The 19,920-nt window shown below is 43.1% G+C and overlaps 2 protein-coding genes across 4 annotated transcripts; one reads left to right on the top strand and one right to left on the bottom strand.

The window, feature by feature from the left end:
- Positions 1–4,039: 4,039 nt before the first annotated feature.
- Positions 4,040–9,180, top strand: LOC125547659 (heparan-alpha-glucosaminide N-acetyltransferase-like). 2 transcript variants are annotated; one of them, XM_048711470.1, is made up of 13 exons: positions 4,040–4,251; positions 5,025–5,162; positions 5,236–5,317; positions 5,860–5,936; positions 6,100–6,212; positions 6,324–6,435; positions 6,531–6,647; positions 6,774–6,865; positions 6,961–7,027; positions 7,345–7,423; positions 7,533–7,624; positions 8,516–8,659; positions 8,840–9,180. In XM_048711470.1, the coding sequence occupies exons 1-13, from the start codon at positions 4,066–4,068 to the stop codon at positions 8,864–8,866; spliced, it is 1,326 nt and encodes a 441-aa protein (XP_048567427.1). In that variant the 5' UTR covers positions 4,040–4,065; the 3' UTR covers positions 8,867–9,180. The 2 variants fall into 2 exon arrangements, with proteins under 2 accessions (XP_048567427.1, XP_048567426.1); XM_048711469.1 differs by lacking the exon at positions 8,840–9,180 and having other exon boundaries at positions 8,516–8,789.
- Positions 9,181–13,228: 4,048 nt separating this feature from the next.
- Positions 13,229–16,586, bottom strand: LOC125542391. Of its 2 annotated transcripts, XR_007297909.1 has the most exons (4): positions 16,242–16,586; positions 15,665–15,921; positions 13,672–15,382; positions 13,229–13,561 (listed from the first exon to the last, which is right to left on the bottom strand). XR_007297909.1 is itself a non-coding variant. In XM_048705421.1 (3 exons), exons 2-3 carry the CDS (start codon positions 15,806–15,808, stop codon positions 14,126–14,128), a joined length of 1,401 nt encoding a protein of 466 aa, XP_048561378.1. In that variant the 5' UTR covers positions 15,809–15,921; positions 16,242–16,586; the 3' UTR covers positions 13,651–14,125. The 2 variants fall into 2 exon arrangements, 1 of the variants encoding a protein (XP_048561378.1); XM_048705421.1 differs by lacking the exon at positions 13,229–13,561 and having other exon boundaries at positions 13,651–15,382.
- Between the last annotated feature and the right edge of the window lie 3,334 nt (positions 16,587–19,920).

Genomic DNA, 19,920 nt, shown 5'->3' with positions numbered 1-19,920 from the left:
GAAGCTCTTACTAGTTTCCAATTATCACATTTGTTCCTAAAAAATCTTATCCATCTATTTATCCTAAAAAATAATTACCACATGCTCAGAATTTCAAAGTCCAACTACAAAAGGAATGTGATAGTTCCAATAGCTTGACTCAATAGATGATGTCAAAAAATGGTACTAGCTCAACTCAACATATAAACAAGAAGATATCGATCAACAAGCAATCAAGTACACCAGCTACAGACCACCATGGATTGACTCACATAATCAAGCTTCTGATTATCCATTGCCCGATCCATAAAAAAAGTTCAACTATTCTTACCGACCTTCATTTTCGATGAGATGTGGAAACTAAAGTAATCGCCATCGCCATCAGTTCCATAAAGGGTACGCCCACCACGAGCCATGTACCTTACCCAAAGGGTGGTTGGTAGCATGATACCATTTGGTCGTTGAAGACCTTGCCCTTGGGCAGAATCAAGTCATAGCATGTCGGTAGTCCATCAGATAATGAAGAGTCTCTTATCTCGCCACATGAGGTTTCACAATAGCAACTCATAACGAGTCGTACTTCATTTTACATATAAACTTGGGGCCCAAGTCGTTAGGTTGGACGCAGACGACCAAGTTAGCATGTCCAAAGGGCTCCAATGCCAAAAAGGGTTGTCGAAGACTACTGCTTCCTCTACAGCGAGGCACCGATGAGATGAGAGGTGGCAGCATGATTTGTCAAGACGAGACGTAACATTACAGGCAGTGTGGTGAAGTAGGAGAAGAATGTGGGCTGGATATGGTTCAGGGCGTAGTAGCCCCAGTGTGCAAGTTCTCATGGGCTGCAAGGAACTTGGGCTATGTATTCTTTCAGCTTGTCTAGTTGCATTGAGCTGTTTCTCAAAACATAATTGCTTTGAGCTACACTTTGTATCACTGAAAAGTTCAAATTTTCATTAAAAACAAACTTTAAATTACCATATAAACATTTTTATGTCTAGACACTCTAGTAGTATAGCTCGCTGAAATGAAGCATATCGCAACCACCAAGGTACTCCCTCTGTATTTTTACTTTGCAAACTGATTTTTTTCTAAGTCAAACTTCACAAGTTTGACCAACTTTACGGAAAACAATATAAAAGTTTACAAAAACTCTAGTAGTATATATATAATAACATATCCAAATGATATTGATTTGGTATTGTAGATGTTAATATTTTTTTATAAACTTGCTCAAGGTTTATGAATTACTTAATATCAAATATATATGCATAAAATATAATCTAGGATAAAAACGAGAGATAGATGTCGCTGGCACAATTGCACGGGCCAATGCGCTAGTTTCTTTTACATGAAAAAGTAATGTAAAGAGGGTTTGTTAGTTTCGAAAAAGAGAACAAGATAAGCACCCCTTCTGTCGCCCAAAAGACCAGAGCCAACGGGACCAAATAGGCTAAACTACTTAGCACCAAAGGGCAACATAAAGTGCATCTTGTGACGGCTTGCTTAACTGAAAAAGAGTCATGCCTTGCTTAATTTGAAGATCTCACGCTGAAACTCCTCCATTAACAAGCATATACAACATGTAAAGCGCACCCACTCCGGCCAAAATCCATTGCAGCCTCCCCCGGTTAGCCGTGAAACTAACATAAACTCATGGCACCGGCGACGAGTTGTCATGGATCGTCCAAGCAAGCAAACACCAAAGTTTGCTAGCCGTCGGGCACTTTTGGTTGGGGTTGGGTTTGGTGTAGGTGTCACAGCACACCCAAGTCTGATCGTTCCCCTGTTAAATACCTCATCCTTCTTCCCCTGACCTAATGTTTTTCTTTGCGGGGTCCCCGGCCTGACCTAATGTTAATTAGGCACTTGTAGGGGTATGTTACATTTGTATGTTAAAACTCTACCTACCTGGTATTCCTCCTCTGTCATCACCACCACACCATCGGCTTTGCCACTTGCAGGGATATGTTTGTTAGCTATGCGAAGCCAAAATGGTGAGGACGAAAGCATTTTGCACGCGTATGTTTATGGAATATGTTCTAGAACTGAGTACTGGACTAGACCATTGGGACTGAGTGTTCTTATTGGAATTCAGGTTCAGTCCGATTTGGTCCGCGGTCCCAGTTGAAATGAAAAAATATGGGGGGAAAGGAGGGAAAATGACGGGCAAGCACAAGAAAAATGCCAACAAAAGAAGAACAAAACCAAAAACGACAGCCTAGCTACCTGGTCATGCTTAAGTGCAGGTGTGCATGTACAATGGTAGAGATTGGAAGCACCTATAAATTAAGGTATTCGCGTGCATGGATAGTTGTTAGTATAATGATGGATAGCGTAGAAAAACATATATGTGATTTTGCTGATGGGGGCAGCAGAAAGGCAAGACTTTCGCGCCGCCGGTGTATTAATCTGCAGGGGGTGGAACAGTGGAAGCTCAGAGATAGTACTCCCTCCGGTTAGGTTTATAAGTCAGGCAGGGTTGTTTAGGTCTTTAATCTGACTAGGGAAACTTGTACTACATTAAAACAATATTTAGGTTCGTCATCAAATAAATCTTTTACCATATAATTTTCTTGGCATATTATACATGTTTATTTTATTAGTTAAATAGAGAATAAAATCATGTGCCTAACTAATAAACCCAACCGGAGGGAGTAGCTCATCATCACCATCAAGAAAAATGTCAGCCAGCACAAGATTAAAGCCAACAAAAGAAGAATAGAAACAAAAAAGGGGAAGTCCGGCAATAAAGATATCCGAAAAAATCAACAAAATGACGGCCTACGTAGTCACCTTCAAGCACTACTCGATCTGCATGCACCATCAGTGGCGGAGCTACTTGGAGGCCAACCTGGGCCATGGCCCCCCCAGCTCATAGGAAAACATGCAAATATGCCTTAATATTTGGTCTAATTTTCGACTAAAATCAGGCTAAAGTAATCATGTTTGCCCCCCCTTCAGCCCATGACCCCCCATAATTTCATCTCAAGCTCCGCCACTGGCACCATGGTAGAGATTGGTGCATGCGGTTAGGCATTCGTTGTGCACTCTAACCATCCAGGTTTAATTCTTAGAATTGATGCATGATGTATATGAAGCTCCATACAAACAAATCAGAAATTCTGCTCATCAAACACTGAACACAAGTTTGAGCACATTTGGCAACCAAATTTTGCAAGCACCTACTCCCTCCTTCCATCTATATAGGGCCTAATGTGTTTTTCAAGACAACCTTTAACTATTGACAAGATTAATAGCACATGAGATGTATACTATGAAAATTATATTATTGGAAGCTCCTTTGACATACAAAATTGAAGGTATACTTTGTGTAAGTTGCATGTCATATATTATTGCTCTAACGTTTGGTCAAACTTAGCCTCGAAAAACGCATTAGGACATATATAGATGGAAGGAGGGAGTAGAACCTTTGATCATAATCAAGCCACAAAGTTAAAAAAAAATATTTGCTAGTTTTTTTCCTGTTCATCATGGGTGTAATAATGCACCAGGGTATAGAAAAACCACACTCGGGTGGGACTACCCATCAATATAATGCTTATGATACTCATAGTTAAATATCATTGAGGGTCAGACTTGGTCAAGATAAAAATCCAGCTACTAATACTGAAAAAACGGTTGTGTGCATCTCTAATTCTTTATTTGGTGCAGAGGTCGAGAGAAGTGAAATTCTCTCTCAAATTTGAAGCGCATGGGATTCGGAGGGTGAAAACATATGCGTATTAGCCCACTTGCAGGGATATATATGTTAGCTATCCGAAGCCAAAGGGAGAGGACAAAAGCATTTTACACGCGTGCATGGAATATGTTCTTAAGGCTTGCTTGGTTGGTTCTCTGAACTGAACTAGACCATTGGGACTGAATGTTCTTATTGTAATGCAGGTTGATTCCGATTTGGTTTGTGGTCCCGATTTTTCTGAATAACAAAAAATGTGGTTTTGCTGATGGAGGCAGCTGAAGGCGTTTGCGCGCCCGGTATATAAATCTGCAGTGGCCAGTGAGTAGAACAGTGGAAGCTCAGAGATAGTAGCGCCCACCATCACCATTATCATCAGCAGCACTATGTCAGCGCCGAAGATCGTCGTCCATGGCAGTGGTGGCGAGCTTCAGGAGGGAGATGAGGAACACTACCCCGACGTCGAGGCGGGTGACGGTGGTGGCACAGCGACGACGAGCAGTACACGGGTGGTGGCGCCGGGGCGGGAGCGTCTGGTGTCGCTCGACGTCTTCAGAGGGGTCACCGTTGCGGTCAGCGAACTTTCTATCTTTCTACCTATCCCATAGAGTATTGGTCACAGAGCACACAATGGAATACATAGCTTCATGCATGCATGACGTGAAAGCACCGGGAAAAACAAGGTAGAGACTAGAGACTCGAAAGGGGTTACTACGACACATTACACATAAAAATAGACAAAAGAGATAATTTGGCATAAAGACATTCTAGCCCTTATTTTATAAGGTCATAAGTTGGGCTTCAACTTAACTTAGACCAACAAAATTCCGTCGATGCTTACTCCAACCACTCAACCTGACAACCACTTGCTAACTTCATGCGACGGAAGAGAGAAATCGTTTTTTTATTTCTTATGGTCTGGTCCTAGCACTATGACACACTAACTTTGATTGTTGTTGTTGTTATTGTTGTTGTTGTTGTAAAGGCCTCTCCTCACAATGCTATTAATTGCAATTTGAAAGCCTCCAATATGAATTAAAATAACTCATGAAAACTATTTGTTTTTTCTGAGTAAATTATATGTGTCCTAAGCTTTTCGGAGACCTCAACACTGAAATCTTTGGACCTCCATGAAACATTGTTTGGAAGAAACTACCTTTACATTAAATCACATCTCTTCCATTTCATTTTTAAAAAGAGTGAAGGTTTGTCACTTTTTATTAATTAAGGTCTAACTAGAAAAATAATGCTGCAACTCAGAAGCCACAGGTAGAAGCCTCAAAAATAATTTTAACCTCTCCCGCCCCATATTAATTTAAACTAATGAAATATCTATAAATTACAGCTCATGATCATTGTTGATGATGTTGGTGGTCTCATTCCAAAGATAAGCCACTCGCCGTGGGATGGCGCCACACTAGCGGATTTTGTGTTCCCCTTCTTCCTCTTCGTCGTGGGAATCTCATTGGCCTTCGCCTATAAAGTACTACTAGTGCTCGTAATATTAAATTATCAAACACTAATACCAACTCACGACTAAACCATGTTTTGTGCAGAGGGTGTCAAATAGAGTGTCAGCAACCAAGAAGGCCGTGCTCAGAGCTGCAAATCTCTTTCTTCTAGGCCTCTTGCTTCAAGGTAAATACACATGAGTTTAGCTTGTGACCTTCATCAGAAGACATGCCAACTGTGGTATTTTGCCATCCTATCACTTTTGATTACAAACATAATCTGGTTTATTACATGATTGTTTGTCCACAAACTATAACAGTGTCACAACTCTATAATAATATAATGTAAATAATTGCATTAGAGGTAATCATGCATCATGTTTTAATTCAAAGAAATTTGAATTGAGGAATATTTCAAAGCCTCAAATTAAATAAAGAGCTAAAACCCTAAAAATGTATTGAATGAACCCAAAATACGCTTCTTTAATGTTTGATAAAAAGATATTCTTAAATTTTAGTAGAGTAGTTTATTATACAACTCTAGTGATCATAATATAATATATTATTACACTAGTGAATTATACGATGGTGGTGTAAATTATAGTTAATAAAGGTGGACTAATAATTTGGTCATGAAAATAAAAGTACCCTTTTTAGCAATAGAAAAATCCAAGTGGTTCTGAGAGCAAACATTTTATAGTTGTAAAACTATGAACTTCTATTTTCAAGGTGGCTTCTTCCACAACATACATGATCTTACATATGGGGTTGATATTGGCAAGATACGATTAATGGGTGTCTTACAGGTACCAATCATCGCCAACCTATCCATTACGAACATAATTCTTTGTCCTGTCACACACACAACAATTTTATGTTTTATTTTCATGTAAAGAACAAGAGGGAGATCTGTGCATGTGATTCAGCGCAACAAATACCGTTTTACTTGATATATCTCACTTGATGTAGAGAATTGCAATAGCATACCTACTGGTGGCGCTGTGTGAAATCTGGCTACGGGATGTTAGAGAAGGTGGCATAGGCTCTGGCTACACAATAATCAGAAAATACCGATGCCAGCTGTGAGCATAGCACACTGACCTATACAAAATTGTTGGCATTTAAGTTACTTAACTAGCTAATTGGCATTCTTATTATTCAAATAATTCATCCCTTCAATTATTTTTGTGAAGTCTTGTGGGTTTAGTCCTCACGGCCACATACACGGTGATTTTGTATGGTTTGCCCGTGCCGGACTGGGTGTATGATGTCACATCACCAAACTCAACCATGAAGCATTTTATGGTAAGCTTTCACTTCTAAAAAGTATTTTGCTTTTCGTATTCGTATGCATTTTTCTTAAGAACCTTTGTCATTGGATTTTCTATGATAAAATGCAGGTGAAATGTGGAGTCAGAGGGCATACAGGACCAGGTTGCAATGCCGTTGGCATGATCGATCGAAGTATCTTTGGAATCCAGCATCTTTATACACGCCCGGTCTATCTCAAAACAGAGGTATATATTCAATCAAATAGTAACCGCAAGAGATAGTGGGGTCATGAAATTCTAATATCTTGTTTTGTTCAATATTCCTAGTATGGTCATGACATATTCTCTCATCTTTCCATTTGGAACTTGTAGTGGTGCAGCATCGACTCTCCCAACAATGGACCACTCCCGTCTGACGCGGCACCATGGTGTGAAGCCCCTTTCGATCCAGAGGGCCTCCTAAGGTGTGGAAATAGTGACATCTTCCTCGTTAACCATTGACCAATTGAAGATGCATCTGAATCTCACTATATACTGATCATCTTCATGTACAATGTAGCTCCTTGATGGCAATAGTCACCTGCTTGGTCGGGCTCCAGTTTGGACATGTCATCATCCACTTTAAAGTATATATATCCATGTCATCATCCACTTTAAAGTATATATATCCTTCTGCCTCACCAGAATCTCAGTTTTCCTTTTATATGATGGCCGCTGGATTACTCTCTCCCCGATTAAGCAACTCTGAGAGACTTTTCATGGCAGAAGTTGTCGCTTGTCTCAAATGAGGAAATCAATATGTTCATGGGTGATTAAGTTTGTCTGTCATTTAAACTTGTTGCTATGAAGTGTCCCTAGAGACTAGTCCAAATTGTTGTTATGCGTTAGTTCACCGTCAACAAAATCCTAGTTCCCGATGATAAACTCTACATCATTCATGCAGGGGAACGACGAGAGAATGGTGTGGTGGTCCCTCTCGGCGTTGATCTTATTGGCTCTAGGGTTCTCACTCGACTTGTTTGGTAATTATTTTGCTGATTAATTAATTATCTTGTGATTGCAAGAAATAATAAGTTTGTGACTTTGTAAACATCATGGTTAATGAGGTGTTTTGGGTTGACATATATGCAGGGCTGCCTATGAACAAGTCACTATACAGTCTTAGCTACACTTGTGTAACGTCCGGCACGGCTGGCCTTTTCTTCGCGGGGATCTATCTGTTGGTTTGTAACTATAAACAAAGGAGTTTAAGTATTTAATTTTTTCTTAATTATAAAAAATCTAAGATTAATCCCAAATTCAACAACTTGAGTTTATATTTCACCTCTCAACTCAAAAACTAGACGAATAAAAATCTCGGCCATGAAAATAAAGGATTGATACTCTAAGGTTGTTCCGATGGTAGTAGTTGGCATTGGACCACCCAATAAAGTTAACAAAAAATCTTCAAGAAAGCATACAAAAAGCTACGAGTTCTTTTTATAAAAAATCCCAAAACTTTATTAAATAAAGATATAACAATCACAAAATGTAGAAATTGAGGAGAAGGAAAACTATACAAGAAACAAATAAATTAGGAACATGGTGGTTTCAACTATCTATTATTTTACATAGTATGTAAAAATTTCATTGATTTATAGTAAATTTAATGGTATGCTTTATTTATATGTTTTACTCCAATTTTCTTGAGTTTATTTACTGACAACAGGAAACCACTTTCACATTATCCAAAACATCCCCAGAATAGTCTCATGAGGGTAATGTGTCTGGTTTTGGTTGCTCGGTTTAGGTTTTGGTCGTTCAGTGCAATTTGACTAGTTTAAATATTTACGCATTAAATCTACTCCAATAAGAAAAGCTAAACATAAAACAGAGAAGAGGAAACTGAGAAACAAAAGTGTTGGAGTCATGCATGTTTTTGCTTGCCTTTGGAGCACTGTCTTGAACATTTGTAGGGTACAGTTCAGTCCCGAGAGCATCACAGACGTAAATGCTTGGATTGAGCATGCCCTTGCAGCATGAAAAAAAAGTTTTGTCATGGGCATGGACTAGGATCTATCTCTAATATTTCACTTGATTCTCTCCATTTTATGTACAAAATATTGATTTTGTAGGTGGACGTGTATGGTTACAAGAAGCCGGTTCTCCCAATGGAGTGGATGGGAAAGCATGCTCTAATGATTTTTGTTCTGGTAGCATGCAACGTCGCGCCAATCCTGCTCCAGGGGTTCTACTGGAGGGTACCAAATAATAACGTTGTAAGGCACCTAAATTCTCTTCGATACCTTCTTTTCCAGGAATTTCCTTTTGATACTAATTAACTAGCGATGTTTTGTGTGTGTGTGTGTGTGTGTGTGTGTGTGTGTGTGTGTGTGTGTGTGTGTGTGTGTGTGTATGATTGATGTCATCGTTTTTTGTCTGCTTGTTTTCTCAAACAGTTGAAACTCATTGGAAGAGGTGATTGATCTTCCCAGTTGCAAGCTATAGTTCAACTAATGCTCGAAGGAAGCATATTATCAACTATCACTGCACAAAGCCATCATCTATTTCACTTTAAGTCAATGCAATTTCGTTAACCTCAAAGGAAATTTAATGTTTGGTTTGTGAAATTGAGCACGCGTTAAGTAATGGTTCTTCCAGACAGTGCTAGCTAACTACAAGTGCGTGCATGTGTATTTTGTTGTAATTTTTTTAAATAAGAGTTATAGAGATTCTTCGCCGTGTACCTAGATGATACAACTGCAAAGAGTTCAGCTTCCAACCTCTGCATCGTAGATGTACACAACCAACAACATACAAACGGAAACACATATATATTGTTTTCATGAGTAAATAGCATAAAACTACTACTTTACAGGTTAGGGTTCCAAAAAACTACCGGTTTTAATTTTTTTCTCAGATAACTACCAAGTGGGTGGTCGGCTGTTTCAAAAAACTCAAATGTTCAAGTGATCTAAAGTTGATCGCGATTATGACAGGTCGGGCCCGCACCTAAACAAACCGTCTGTTTGACCGTTAGGTTGACTGTTAACTTACAAATGGGGCCCACATGTCACTGTCTCTATCTCATATACAAATAAAAAAATCTTCAACCCCCCATTCTTTTCCAAATTTACAAATATGTCCTCACTTTTTACAAAGTAGCCCCTATAAACGTTTCTAAAAAGCAATCGGGTCCCTGCTGTTTTTCTGAAAAAGCAATCGACAGCCGCTCCTCTCCTCACGGCCCCGACCTCGCGGCCGGCGTCCACCTCTGCGCCCGGCGACATCCGGCAAGCCTCCAGCGCCGGCGACCGCCCTCGGCACCTACTGCCACACCACCGCCTGCCTCTCCCTCTCCTCGCCTCCACCTCGTGCGCCCCGCCTCCACGCCTGAGCTCACGCAGCTGCTGCTCGCGGCCATGGCCGCCACCGCGTGCGCCCTAAGCTGCCAGGCCCGGCGAGCTCTGCCTCCGGCCGTCCCCCAACCTCCGTCGCTCCAGCCACTGCTCCGGGCGTCGCCCTGCACCGGCCGCCCTCCACGGCCTCTGCTGGTGCTCCTTTGCAGCCGACGAGCCGCGACGGCCTCTGCTGATCTGGCGCATGCGCCATGGCCGTCGGACCTGGTCTCTTCTGGCGGCGGCAACTGGTGGCTTTCGGCGGCGGCGAGCTGGTGGCTTCCGGCGGCGGAGGAGAGAGGGAGGCTGGGAGGGGTGTCCCCGTCTTGGGAGAGGACAGAGTCGCCGATCTGGCACATGCACCCTGGCCGTCGGGCCTGGTCGGTTCCGGTGGCGGCTAGCTCGTGGCTTTCAGCGGCGGCGAGCTCGTGGCTTCCGGCAGCAGAGGACAGAGGGAGGCCGGGGAAGGGTGTCACCGGCTTGGGAGAGGACAGAGTCGCTGGCTCGGGAGGGAGGTGCGTGCGTGCTCACGGAGAGTTCAGGGGAGGGAGAGAAAGAAAAGTGAAAGAAGAGACACTAACATGTGGGCTCCATTTGTAAGTTAACGGTCAACCTAACGGTCAAACAGACAGGTTGATTAGGTGCGGGCCCAACCTGTCATAATCGCGATCAACTTTGAATCACTTGATGATTTGGGTTTTTTGAAACAGCCGACCACCCATTTGGTAGTTATCTGAGAAAAAATTAAAACCGGTAGTTTTTTGGAACTCTAGCCTGTAAAGTAGTAGTTTTATGCTATTTACTCTGTTTTCATAAAGACAATCGAAGAGGAGGGGATATGTCATTGTTAGCACCTTTTTTGCGAGAATAACTTTCGATCTATTCATTAACTGTCAAGGTGGTACAAAGAACGCCAGAAGAAAAAAATTACATCTTGGTCCGTAGACCACCTAACGACTACCAGCACTGGAGCGAGCCGAACGCGGCGCCCACTTCGCCCCTCATTCGAGCCGGGCAAAGCTTATTGTAGTAGACAATTGGAAAGTCGTCGTGCTAAGGACACATAGGACAAGCACACCAGAACAACAAGCGCCACCAATGAAGAGAAGCACAGATCGGAAGGATCCAACATGTAGACACACGGACAAAGCAAATGAAGACATGATCCACGTGGATCCACCGAAGATAAACATCGACCGAATCCTGCGAATCTGCCAGAAAAAAAACCTTCACACGCCCTCCGATGATGCTAGAAACACCACCCACACGGGGACTAGGCGGGGAGAACTTTATTCCATCTCCAAAGAGTCGTCGCCGCCTCGCCTTCCTGAACAGGACACAAACCCTAACAAAACTCATTAGAGCACGAAAAACGGAGCCCTTCCGCCGGCAAAGGCTAGGATCCATCGTGCCTCCATGACCCTAAGACCACATGAGACGAGGTAGACTGACGGCTGCACCGACGGGGGGCACGAGAAACCCTGGCCAACTGGTCAAAGAAAGAAGTCATTGTTAGCACTTGCGAATCTATACTTCTATACTTTTTTATTTTTTACTAATAAAGCAAGGTGCGTTTCTCCAATATTTTCATCCGTTCACCGTCGAAAATATTTTTTCTATCCGAGGTGGTACTAAATTTTTGTGCATCTACTAGAAAAGACAAAAAGTTTCTCCAGAATTCCGCAATTGGTCCGGGCGCACTCAGCCCAACAAAGCCAACCCAGTAATTATCCTGCACAGGCGTTAAAAAGACCTTATTTGTCGCACATGGCGACAAATAGCTCAAGGAACGCACAGGTCGCCCAAGACTGGGCTGGCCCATTTCAACTAAATTTTTATACCTGTGTTTCGTTTTCCTTTTCACTTTTTTTATTATGCCGTGAAATAAAATTATACAAAATATATTCACAATTTAATTTTGTGTTCAAATATTCAAACAATCAGCATTACAAAATTTTTATTCTTGTTTTGAAAAATATTAGAAACTTAAAAAAACTGGTTTCGGAATTTCTTCAACATTTAAAAAATGTTGCCATTTAAAAAAGATTCTGTTTTATAATTTTTCGAGATTTTTTTATAAACTTAATATTTTATAAAATGTTCCATATTCAAAAAATATTCCTATTTTATTGACAAGTTCACAAAAACAAAATAATGTTTGCGTCTAAGAAAACATTTTAATTTTTTTCTTCTGAATGTCCCCCTTTTAAAAAAATAATAATTTTGTGTTTTTATAAAAGGTTAATGGTTTCAACATATTTTTTCGAATTTAAATAACTATTCCCGTTTCTATTTTTTGTTTTTTTAATTATATGGAATTTTCAAAAAAAAAATGTTCACATTTTGTTAACTGTCCGGGCTTTCAAGTTTTTAACATTAGTGCTAAAATAATCAAAGAGAATAAACCTTCATAATAAAGGGACATGCATGCCTGATTATGCTTGTGTAAGAGGACTTATGCGCTGCAATTAGTAATTCATCCGGTTACACCGTCGTAGGAGAGTGGTCGAAGCAACCGTGACCCGATGGTCGTCACACATCCACCAAATGAGGAGGCATGCAAAAGAAAAAAGAACGAGTTGGGTGCTCGCCACCACGCCTACCAACCCCATGACTATCAAGATTTCACGAGCCAAACATGTGCAGTGAGAAGACCGCAACTCCTTGCTCTCTCGCCTACCGTTGTGGAGACCTTTTTTTGGACACAATCGATTATCTTTTCCGTTGCTTGTCGTAAATAAAATATCTCTCCCGTTGCAGCGCACGGGCATATGTGCTTGTTAAACTTAACAGAGGTTGTGTGTGGGGGAGTATGCGAAGGTCGCCGTACACCGAGACAAAAGTTGGCATGACGATGTTTATGAATAGGTTCGGTCGTCTCATTCGAGCGTGACTTGACTTAATCCTATCTTGGGATAGGTGATGAAGAGAGCGTCTCGGCTATCTACTTGAATCGAAGATAAGGCCGCCTCAAGACTTCCCTCGCTTTGCCGGGAGAAGTGCTCAATTAGTGGCTCAGGTAGAGCAAAAGGCCACCTCAAAACTCCCCTCCCTCTCATCATCGTTCTGAGCCTTTCAAGGTCTCTCGAAGCTGGCTGCTTTATCCAAATCCTTCTCAAGTCATTTGAATGCCTCTCCCTTGAGAGAATGATTGCATGCCTATGTGGGGCTTTATATAGGCTATAGGAGCCCTTGATACATGGCCAAGATATCCATGGTGATGGTAAAATTCAGTTTGGTCTATGGGTAGACCAGGGTGGAGGGGGTGGTGCAGGGTCCACGGTGGACTAACCCACTCACACCTCCACCTTCATCCTTGGATTATCCCTGTTAGCTCATTCTTCTCCTTTACTTGTTGACCATTGCGAGTTGACTGGACATCTGTTAAGTTGACTTTGTCAATTTGCCATTAGACCAATGTTGTACTAGATGGGATCCTCATGTGTTACTGACTATTCACACAACACTCGAAAATGTTTCAGTTGCTAGAGATAAAAGTTACACACGACCAATGCCACTAGAAGGCTCCACAGCTGCTCCACCGGCAAAATTCATGATTACTCCCACAAAAAAAATTCTGCGTGTCCAACAACTCTAGTAGTATAACTCACCGAAAAAGAAGCAGAAAGTAACAAAGTACTCCAGCTACAAATTATGGAGGATTTCGTTCCTATCTTCAGATAACCAGACAACATCTGATCATCCACTGCACGAATTCAGTAAGAAAAAAACATCGCATCTTATCACCTGCAGATACTGCACCGCTATCTGCGACCTTGTGATCTCGTGTACCCATGCAGAAACGAAAAAGAAAAGAGATATACAAATATCATAACCGCAAAAGGTCATGGTTCATACTCGGCAGTCAGTCATGTAAATGCAGAGATATGTACCTGCATAGCATACAGTACTGTTTTCTAGTAGCCACATTGTTGAAGCAACTTGCGGTCTTCTTGTAAAAACTCAGGGTAACCTCTACTAATTTATTCATGACCATTACATCATTTGGAAGGTTGCCCATGGAAGAAACTTCGCCAGGAGCTTGATTTCCTCGTAAATTGGATCAGCGGTATCATCATCAAACCCAAAGCTGCATTCAGACTCTGCAGCCACACGCTGCCCAGTAATGTGTTCAAGGAGCTGAAGCAATGCTTAACAACGGTGAGGCGATACTTGAGGCCAGAAATAGAGACTTCACATATATATCCTGGAACCAGAACGGTGCAAGCCAGGCAGAAGAACAGCAAGTGCACGGAAAACCTTTAGCGTACGGGAAGCCTGGAACATAAAGGCCTCTCATCCTCACCATCAGTATCAGAATACGCCCCTTCTTTGAACTGCAGGAGTCTAAGCCGTTCCTCGAATAAAGGGTCTGAAAGCTATAGGTAAATCATCCTCATCACTGGTGTCAAAATAGTGCCTTTCTTGAACTGCAGGAGCTGGACGCATTCCTCGGAGACGGGCTCTGCTGAAAGCTATAGGTAAATCATCCTCATCGGTATCAGAATAGTGCCTTTGTTGAACACCACGAGCCGGAGCCATTCCCTGAAGACGGGGTCTGCTGACACTTACAGGTCTAGCATCCTCCTCGTCCTCCTCCACCTGCCCATCATCATGATAAGTATTGGGCCTTCGTTGAACAGCAGGGTGGGATCTTCTGAGAATTAAAGGTCTTTCATCCTCCTCCTCAGCAGGGTGGGATCTTCTGACACTTAAAGGTCTTTCATCCTCCTCCTCCTCCTCATTATTCTCATCATTCTCCTCCTCCTCCTCATTGTCCTCATCATTCCCATCCTGCTCCACCACCTCCTCCTCCTTAGCAGGGGGAGATCTTCTACGACTTTTAGGTATATAATCCGCATCATCATCATCATCATCACAAGTATTGGGCCTTTGTTGAAGTGCAGAAGTCAGTCCCTTCCCTCGAAAACAAGATCTGCTGTGACTTATAGTTTGATAATTAATGGTGGCTCTAAGCATGATACCGTTTGCATCGTCAGAAACCTTTCCCTTGGGAAGTATTAAGTCATACACTGTCGGAAGCCCATCAGAGAGTGAAGAGCTCCTTATGTGGCAGTTTGTACTTCCACAACAGCCAGTTGTTATGCAGTCGTAACTCAGATTACATGTGAACTTCGATTTCCTCCTGTTTGGTTTGACACAGACGACTGAGATGACATGTCCAAAAGGCTCTGATGCCATGCTGAGCAAGAAAAAGTAGCTGTTCCTGGTGCATTGCAAAACATGTAAGCCCGGCTGCAGGCAGAGAGACACTGTGCCAGAGTCTGGGAGGGTTGTCAATGGACACTTGTGCTGGGTCGTGAAATGTTCCAGGAGCACCTTTGTTGGTCCAGCGAAGCCACAACCAGGCTCTGGGCAGAAGCATGGGGCGTATGGGCATGCCTCCTTGTGCTCTTCTTTCTTGTAGTAGGTGACTGTCTCGGCACATCCGTACATCTCATTGGAGCAAGCTACTGTGACTGACTCGACAACATGTTCCATCCCAAAGCAGCGCTCGAATGTAGTCTCTACAGAGCATAAATGGCACTTGCCATCCAGTTGATGCGTACAGCAATGCGAGCATACGAAATGCCCCACGGAGCACTGTGGAATAGAAAGAGTTAACTGGGTCTCATGAGGATAAATTTTAACATAAACGTACATTTTAGTTTCAAGAAACATAAAACAACAACATGATAGGTAAGTAACATTATAGTTCATTGTTTGAGTTGCCATAGCTATATTATGTTACGCTCACAAGAAACATGTCCTTGCCAAGTAGCGCCATGTCCAAAGATAATTCATCAAAGCTCTTATTTTACCTTGAGCTTTATCACTGAGATAAAAGCTTGAGTTGAAAGACGAGACAACACGCCGTGCATTTACCTGGAGTATTGGAGGCCTGAGGGGCTTCAAGCAGATGGGGCAGTCAAGGTGCTCCATCCCCACAGTGACATTCAGCCTTTTGGCGCTGCTCTCTCCCTCTCGCTGCGCTTCGGCTTTTCTCTTGCTGGAGCTACTGCCATCCATCGCCAACAAAATTCCAAGGTGCGCGCACTGGCTTGGTTGGTGTATGCTAGTGTTACAAACGCAACCCGCGCTAACTTGTCAACACAATCTCACCGCCGCTATGCTCCCATGTTCTACAAGATACACAGATAAAAGTCACAAAATGGCACTTATTCAAACGGGACTGAATAATCGATCAAACAGGTTGAGGACTGCAAGTTTTAACAAATATATGGTGGTGCTCTTGTTCTGGCAGAAAAGTGTATTTGAGCCGATTTGCGCTATTAGGCGTGCGCCGATACGATAGCGGTACGTTATTGGGTAATCAGAGCGACGATGCATATGCAAGTAATCTGACAGAGAAGCAGTAAAAAGAAGAAATTTGTATTCAGATTCAGAGTTTTGGCACTGCCGACGGACCTAGGTTTTCGAATCGAGAGCGATGTGGATGTACCTAGGTTTTCTCCGTATGGGTCTGTCCGCTGCAAGACCTAGTAGCCCTCGCTGGCTCGAGGTCGCCGTTTCCTGATGGCCGCGCCACCGGATACGAGGTCGCCGCCTCCCTCTCCGAGGAAAGTGGGGAGAAGACTGATGTTCCCTCGCCGGAGAGTCCTCCACTGGACCCCCGCCGCCCGCGCGCGCCGGTCGACCCGAGCCTGACCGGAGAGATGGGGTTGGGGAAAAGGAGGATGCGAGCGCGACGGCGGCACGGCAGCGGAGAGCTCGGCGGCGCCAGAGGGGGGAGTGGCTGGCCAAGCTTTGGGTGAAGAGAGAGTGGGCTGGATGATGGGCCTGGCCGTTTGCGTTCTGGGCATTTTTTTTCCTTTTTGTGTGTGATTTGCCTTCGTACTAAACTTTAAAACCTCCGCTAAAAAAAACTAAACTTTAAAACCTTTTCTCAAAAAAAAACTAAACTTTAAAAACACTAGAAAAAAATAAAACTTTAAAATTTGCTAAAAAAACTAAACTTTAAAATAGATTCTAAAAAAACCTAACTTTACAATAGTTTCAAAATACAGAACAAGTCGCATATGTCATCTTTTATGAACTTTATTAAAAAAATCTCTTGTGTAGGCTTTTAATTCGTGCTCCTAAAAGCTTAACAGCATCTTTGTCCTACAAACACCAACAGAAAAAGATGATATCATATTCAATAATCAATATTTGATCATACACTAGTAGAAAAAGGGCCTGTTGTCCCGGTTCGTAAGGGCCTATTGTCCCGGTTCCTGAACCGGGACTAAAGGGCCTGTTGTCCCGGCCATCTGTCCCGGTTCTGGATTGAACCGGGACTAAAGGGACAGGGCATTAGTACCGACCCTTTAGTCCCGGTTCAGGAACCGGGACAACAGGCCCTTACGAACCGGATAGGCATCCACGCGTCAGCATTTCTGTGGCTGGGGTTTTTTTGAAAGGGGGGGGGGTTGGGGGGTTTTGGGGGATTAATTTAGGTGTTTCATATATTGTGTTAGCTAGCTATAATTAATAGAGAGAAGTGTCATCTCTTATGTCCGTGCTTGCTCGACGCTACGTACTATACATACGTATAGAGAGGACTAGACACGCTAGCTAGCTAGTAAGCAAACGAAGGAAACAGAAGATCGTCATGAACATATATGCATACAGAGAGAAGTGATATCGACCACCTCTCCTTCTCCGAGAGATTGGTCGAACAACAAGTTCTCGTATATCTATACGCCACTACCAGCTACATATATACAATAATTATCTTTTACAAATATAATCTCCTAACATACGGACTCATGGTCCACATAGTATTCTCCGTCTTCAGCGATCACGTGGTCAAGAAAGAATGCCGCCAATTCCTCTTGAATTGCTCGCATGCGAGCTGGTGCTAGGGGTTCATCCCGCTTCCGAAATATCTAATTTGAAGAAGGGGGTCAATATATATATAAATGAATGAAACTCAACACAAATGATGGTAATAAAATAAAATTGTGAATGTTGTTATTTACGCACTTCATATTGTTCGCCAGAGTAGCCCCGCTCACAGGTCGTGTGGCAGATTGACTCGCAAACGTAGTATCCACAGAAATCATTCCCTTATTTCTGCCACAACCACTTTACAAGAAATAGAGATCAATCAAACTGATAAGCAAGAATGCCAAATGGTATTGATGAAACTAGCGCTTGAATCAATAGGAGATGCGCGGAACATGCTACTATAGTACTTACTTTCGGGTGTCTAAATTGCAGCTTCTTCGGAAGTCCCGAAGCTTTTTTGGTGAATTTTTTTCAAACCCTGCCAGACAAAGAAAACAATTACTTGATATATCAGTAAATGAACAAAGTTACTAATATGGTGGACAATGATCGATTTAACTTACTTCTCGAGCATTTGAGTCATGTCCGCATAGTCCTGGGGATCTTTTCGTCTTGAGTCTAAGACGGTTACTAGTCCCTGCTCAAGCTTAATCTCTAGGAGAATATAGTGGAAACTGCACACGCATGCATAACTCATCAATTACATTACTATAACCTTGACTAATATATAAGGGAAACCGAATACGCACAAAACAGTAACACTCACTTGAAGTTGTAAGGAAAGAGTATTATATCTTTGTTTTCATTTATTACCAACGATCATAGCAAGTTGGCCTCGGTATCTGCGGCATGAAATTTAACCTCAGTTGCATCTATGAGATATGTGTTAATGAACCCAATATCACCGACTTGTCTTTTCTTCAATTAGGCGATCTTCAATCTGCATAATATAGTGAGGATAATTATAAATACATGCAATGAAAGAGCTGAGCTATATAGAGAGACTTAATGACAGAAGTAGTACTACTTACAGAAAGTAGCAGGTGACCGTTGCTTTATCGAGGGCCAATTGATTGAAAAACTGAAAGAACTCCTCAAATGGAACAGGCAACAGATCAATTCCAACGAGGTCATGCTCCTTTTTAACTTTCACATACAAAGTACTCCTCCCCCCAGACTCTCTGCAGATTTTGAAGTACCAATCATGCAATCTTCGCATCATCGTTGATAGAGATCTTTCATCTTTGACGAGAGGCTTCCCGTACTCGTATCTTTGTATCTGCACCTCCATGAAATCATAATGTACATCGTCGAGCAGGTAATCTCCAAGATTGCTATAACCGGGCACCATCCTCGGATCATTAGCGACGATGTCGCTAGGCACCTTGAGCAGGGAGCACGATTGCTTCGCTTGTTCGCCGAGCTATGCAATTTGTTTCCCAGCTCGTCGTTCTTTCAGCCTTTGATCACTGACAGTACTTCCCGACCGCTCCGCTTCGGCAAATTCCTTTCCAATAATGCGGTCATAGTTTCCTTTCGGCAGAGACTTGGGTGGTTTTGTCAGGGCAGCCAGAGTGCGCTTCGCTTTCACCGGATCTACCTTCTCCTCTTGAGGTGGATGTTTCTTTGCTTTCACCCCTTCAAAGAAGTTCCTCACTTCTTCTCGCGCGATCTCGGCATTCTCCTCCGGGGTCCTCTCGTATGGTAACTTCTCTGGAGTCTTCAGAGAAGGACCGAATCTGTATGTCCTCCCACCTCTGGCTGTACTGCTAGACGCCGGCAGAGCAGACGGAGCGGTTGTCTTCTTTACTTGCTTACGAGGCGGAGGATAAGGACTACGACGCGCCGGAGCAGCCGGAGCGGCGGCAGGTCTCTTTCGCCCTTGCTGACGAGGCGGGGAAGGAGGAGGCTGGCTGCTCGGGCGCGCCGGCGCAGGCGGAGAAGGAGGCGGAGTGCCGCCACGCGCCGGAGAAGGAGCCGGCCGAGTGCCCTGATCGTCACTCGCCGGAGGAGGAGGCGGTGGAGGAGGCGGAGTGCCCTGACTCGCCAGAGGAGGAGGAGGCGGAGGCGTCCAGTTCGGAAGGTTGATGAGCTCCTTCCGCCATAGGCATGGAGTCTTCAGAGCAGAACCCAGCCTAGTCTCCCCTTCACCGGTAGGGTGGTCAAGCTGGAGGTCCTCAAATCCCTCCGTTATTTCATCCACCATCACCCTAGCATATCCTTCTGGAATCGGCCGGCAGTGAAAATTTGCGCCGGGTTCAGTAGGATAAACAGAACCAACAGCCGCCTTGACCTTCAAATTCATCCATTGCGTCATAAGGTGGCAATTTTGAGAGTCCGTGATAGCA

The sequence above is a fragment of the Triticum urartu genome, chromosome 3 (assembly GCF_003073215.2).
Source record: "Triticum urartu cultivar G1812 chromosome 3, Tu2.1, whole genome shotgun sequence".
Classification (NCBI taxonomy): domain Eukaryota; kingdom Viridiplantae; phylum Streptophyta; class Magnoliopsida; order Poales; family Poaceae; genus Triticum; species Triticum urartu.
Note: the sequence above shows the minus strand (reverse complement) of the source record. Positions and strands in the feature narration are given on the sequence as shown.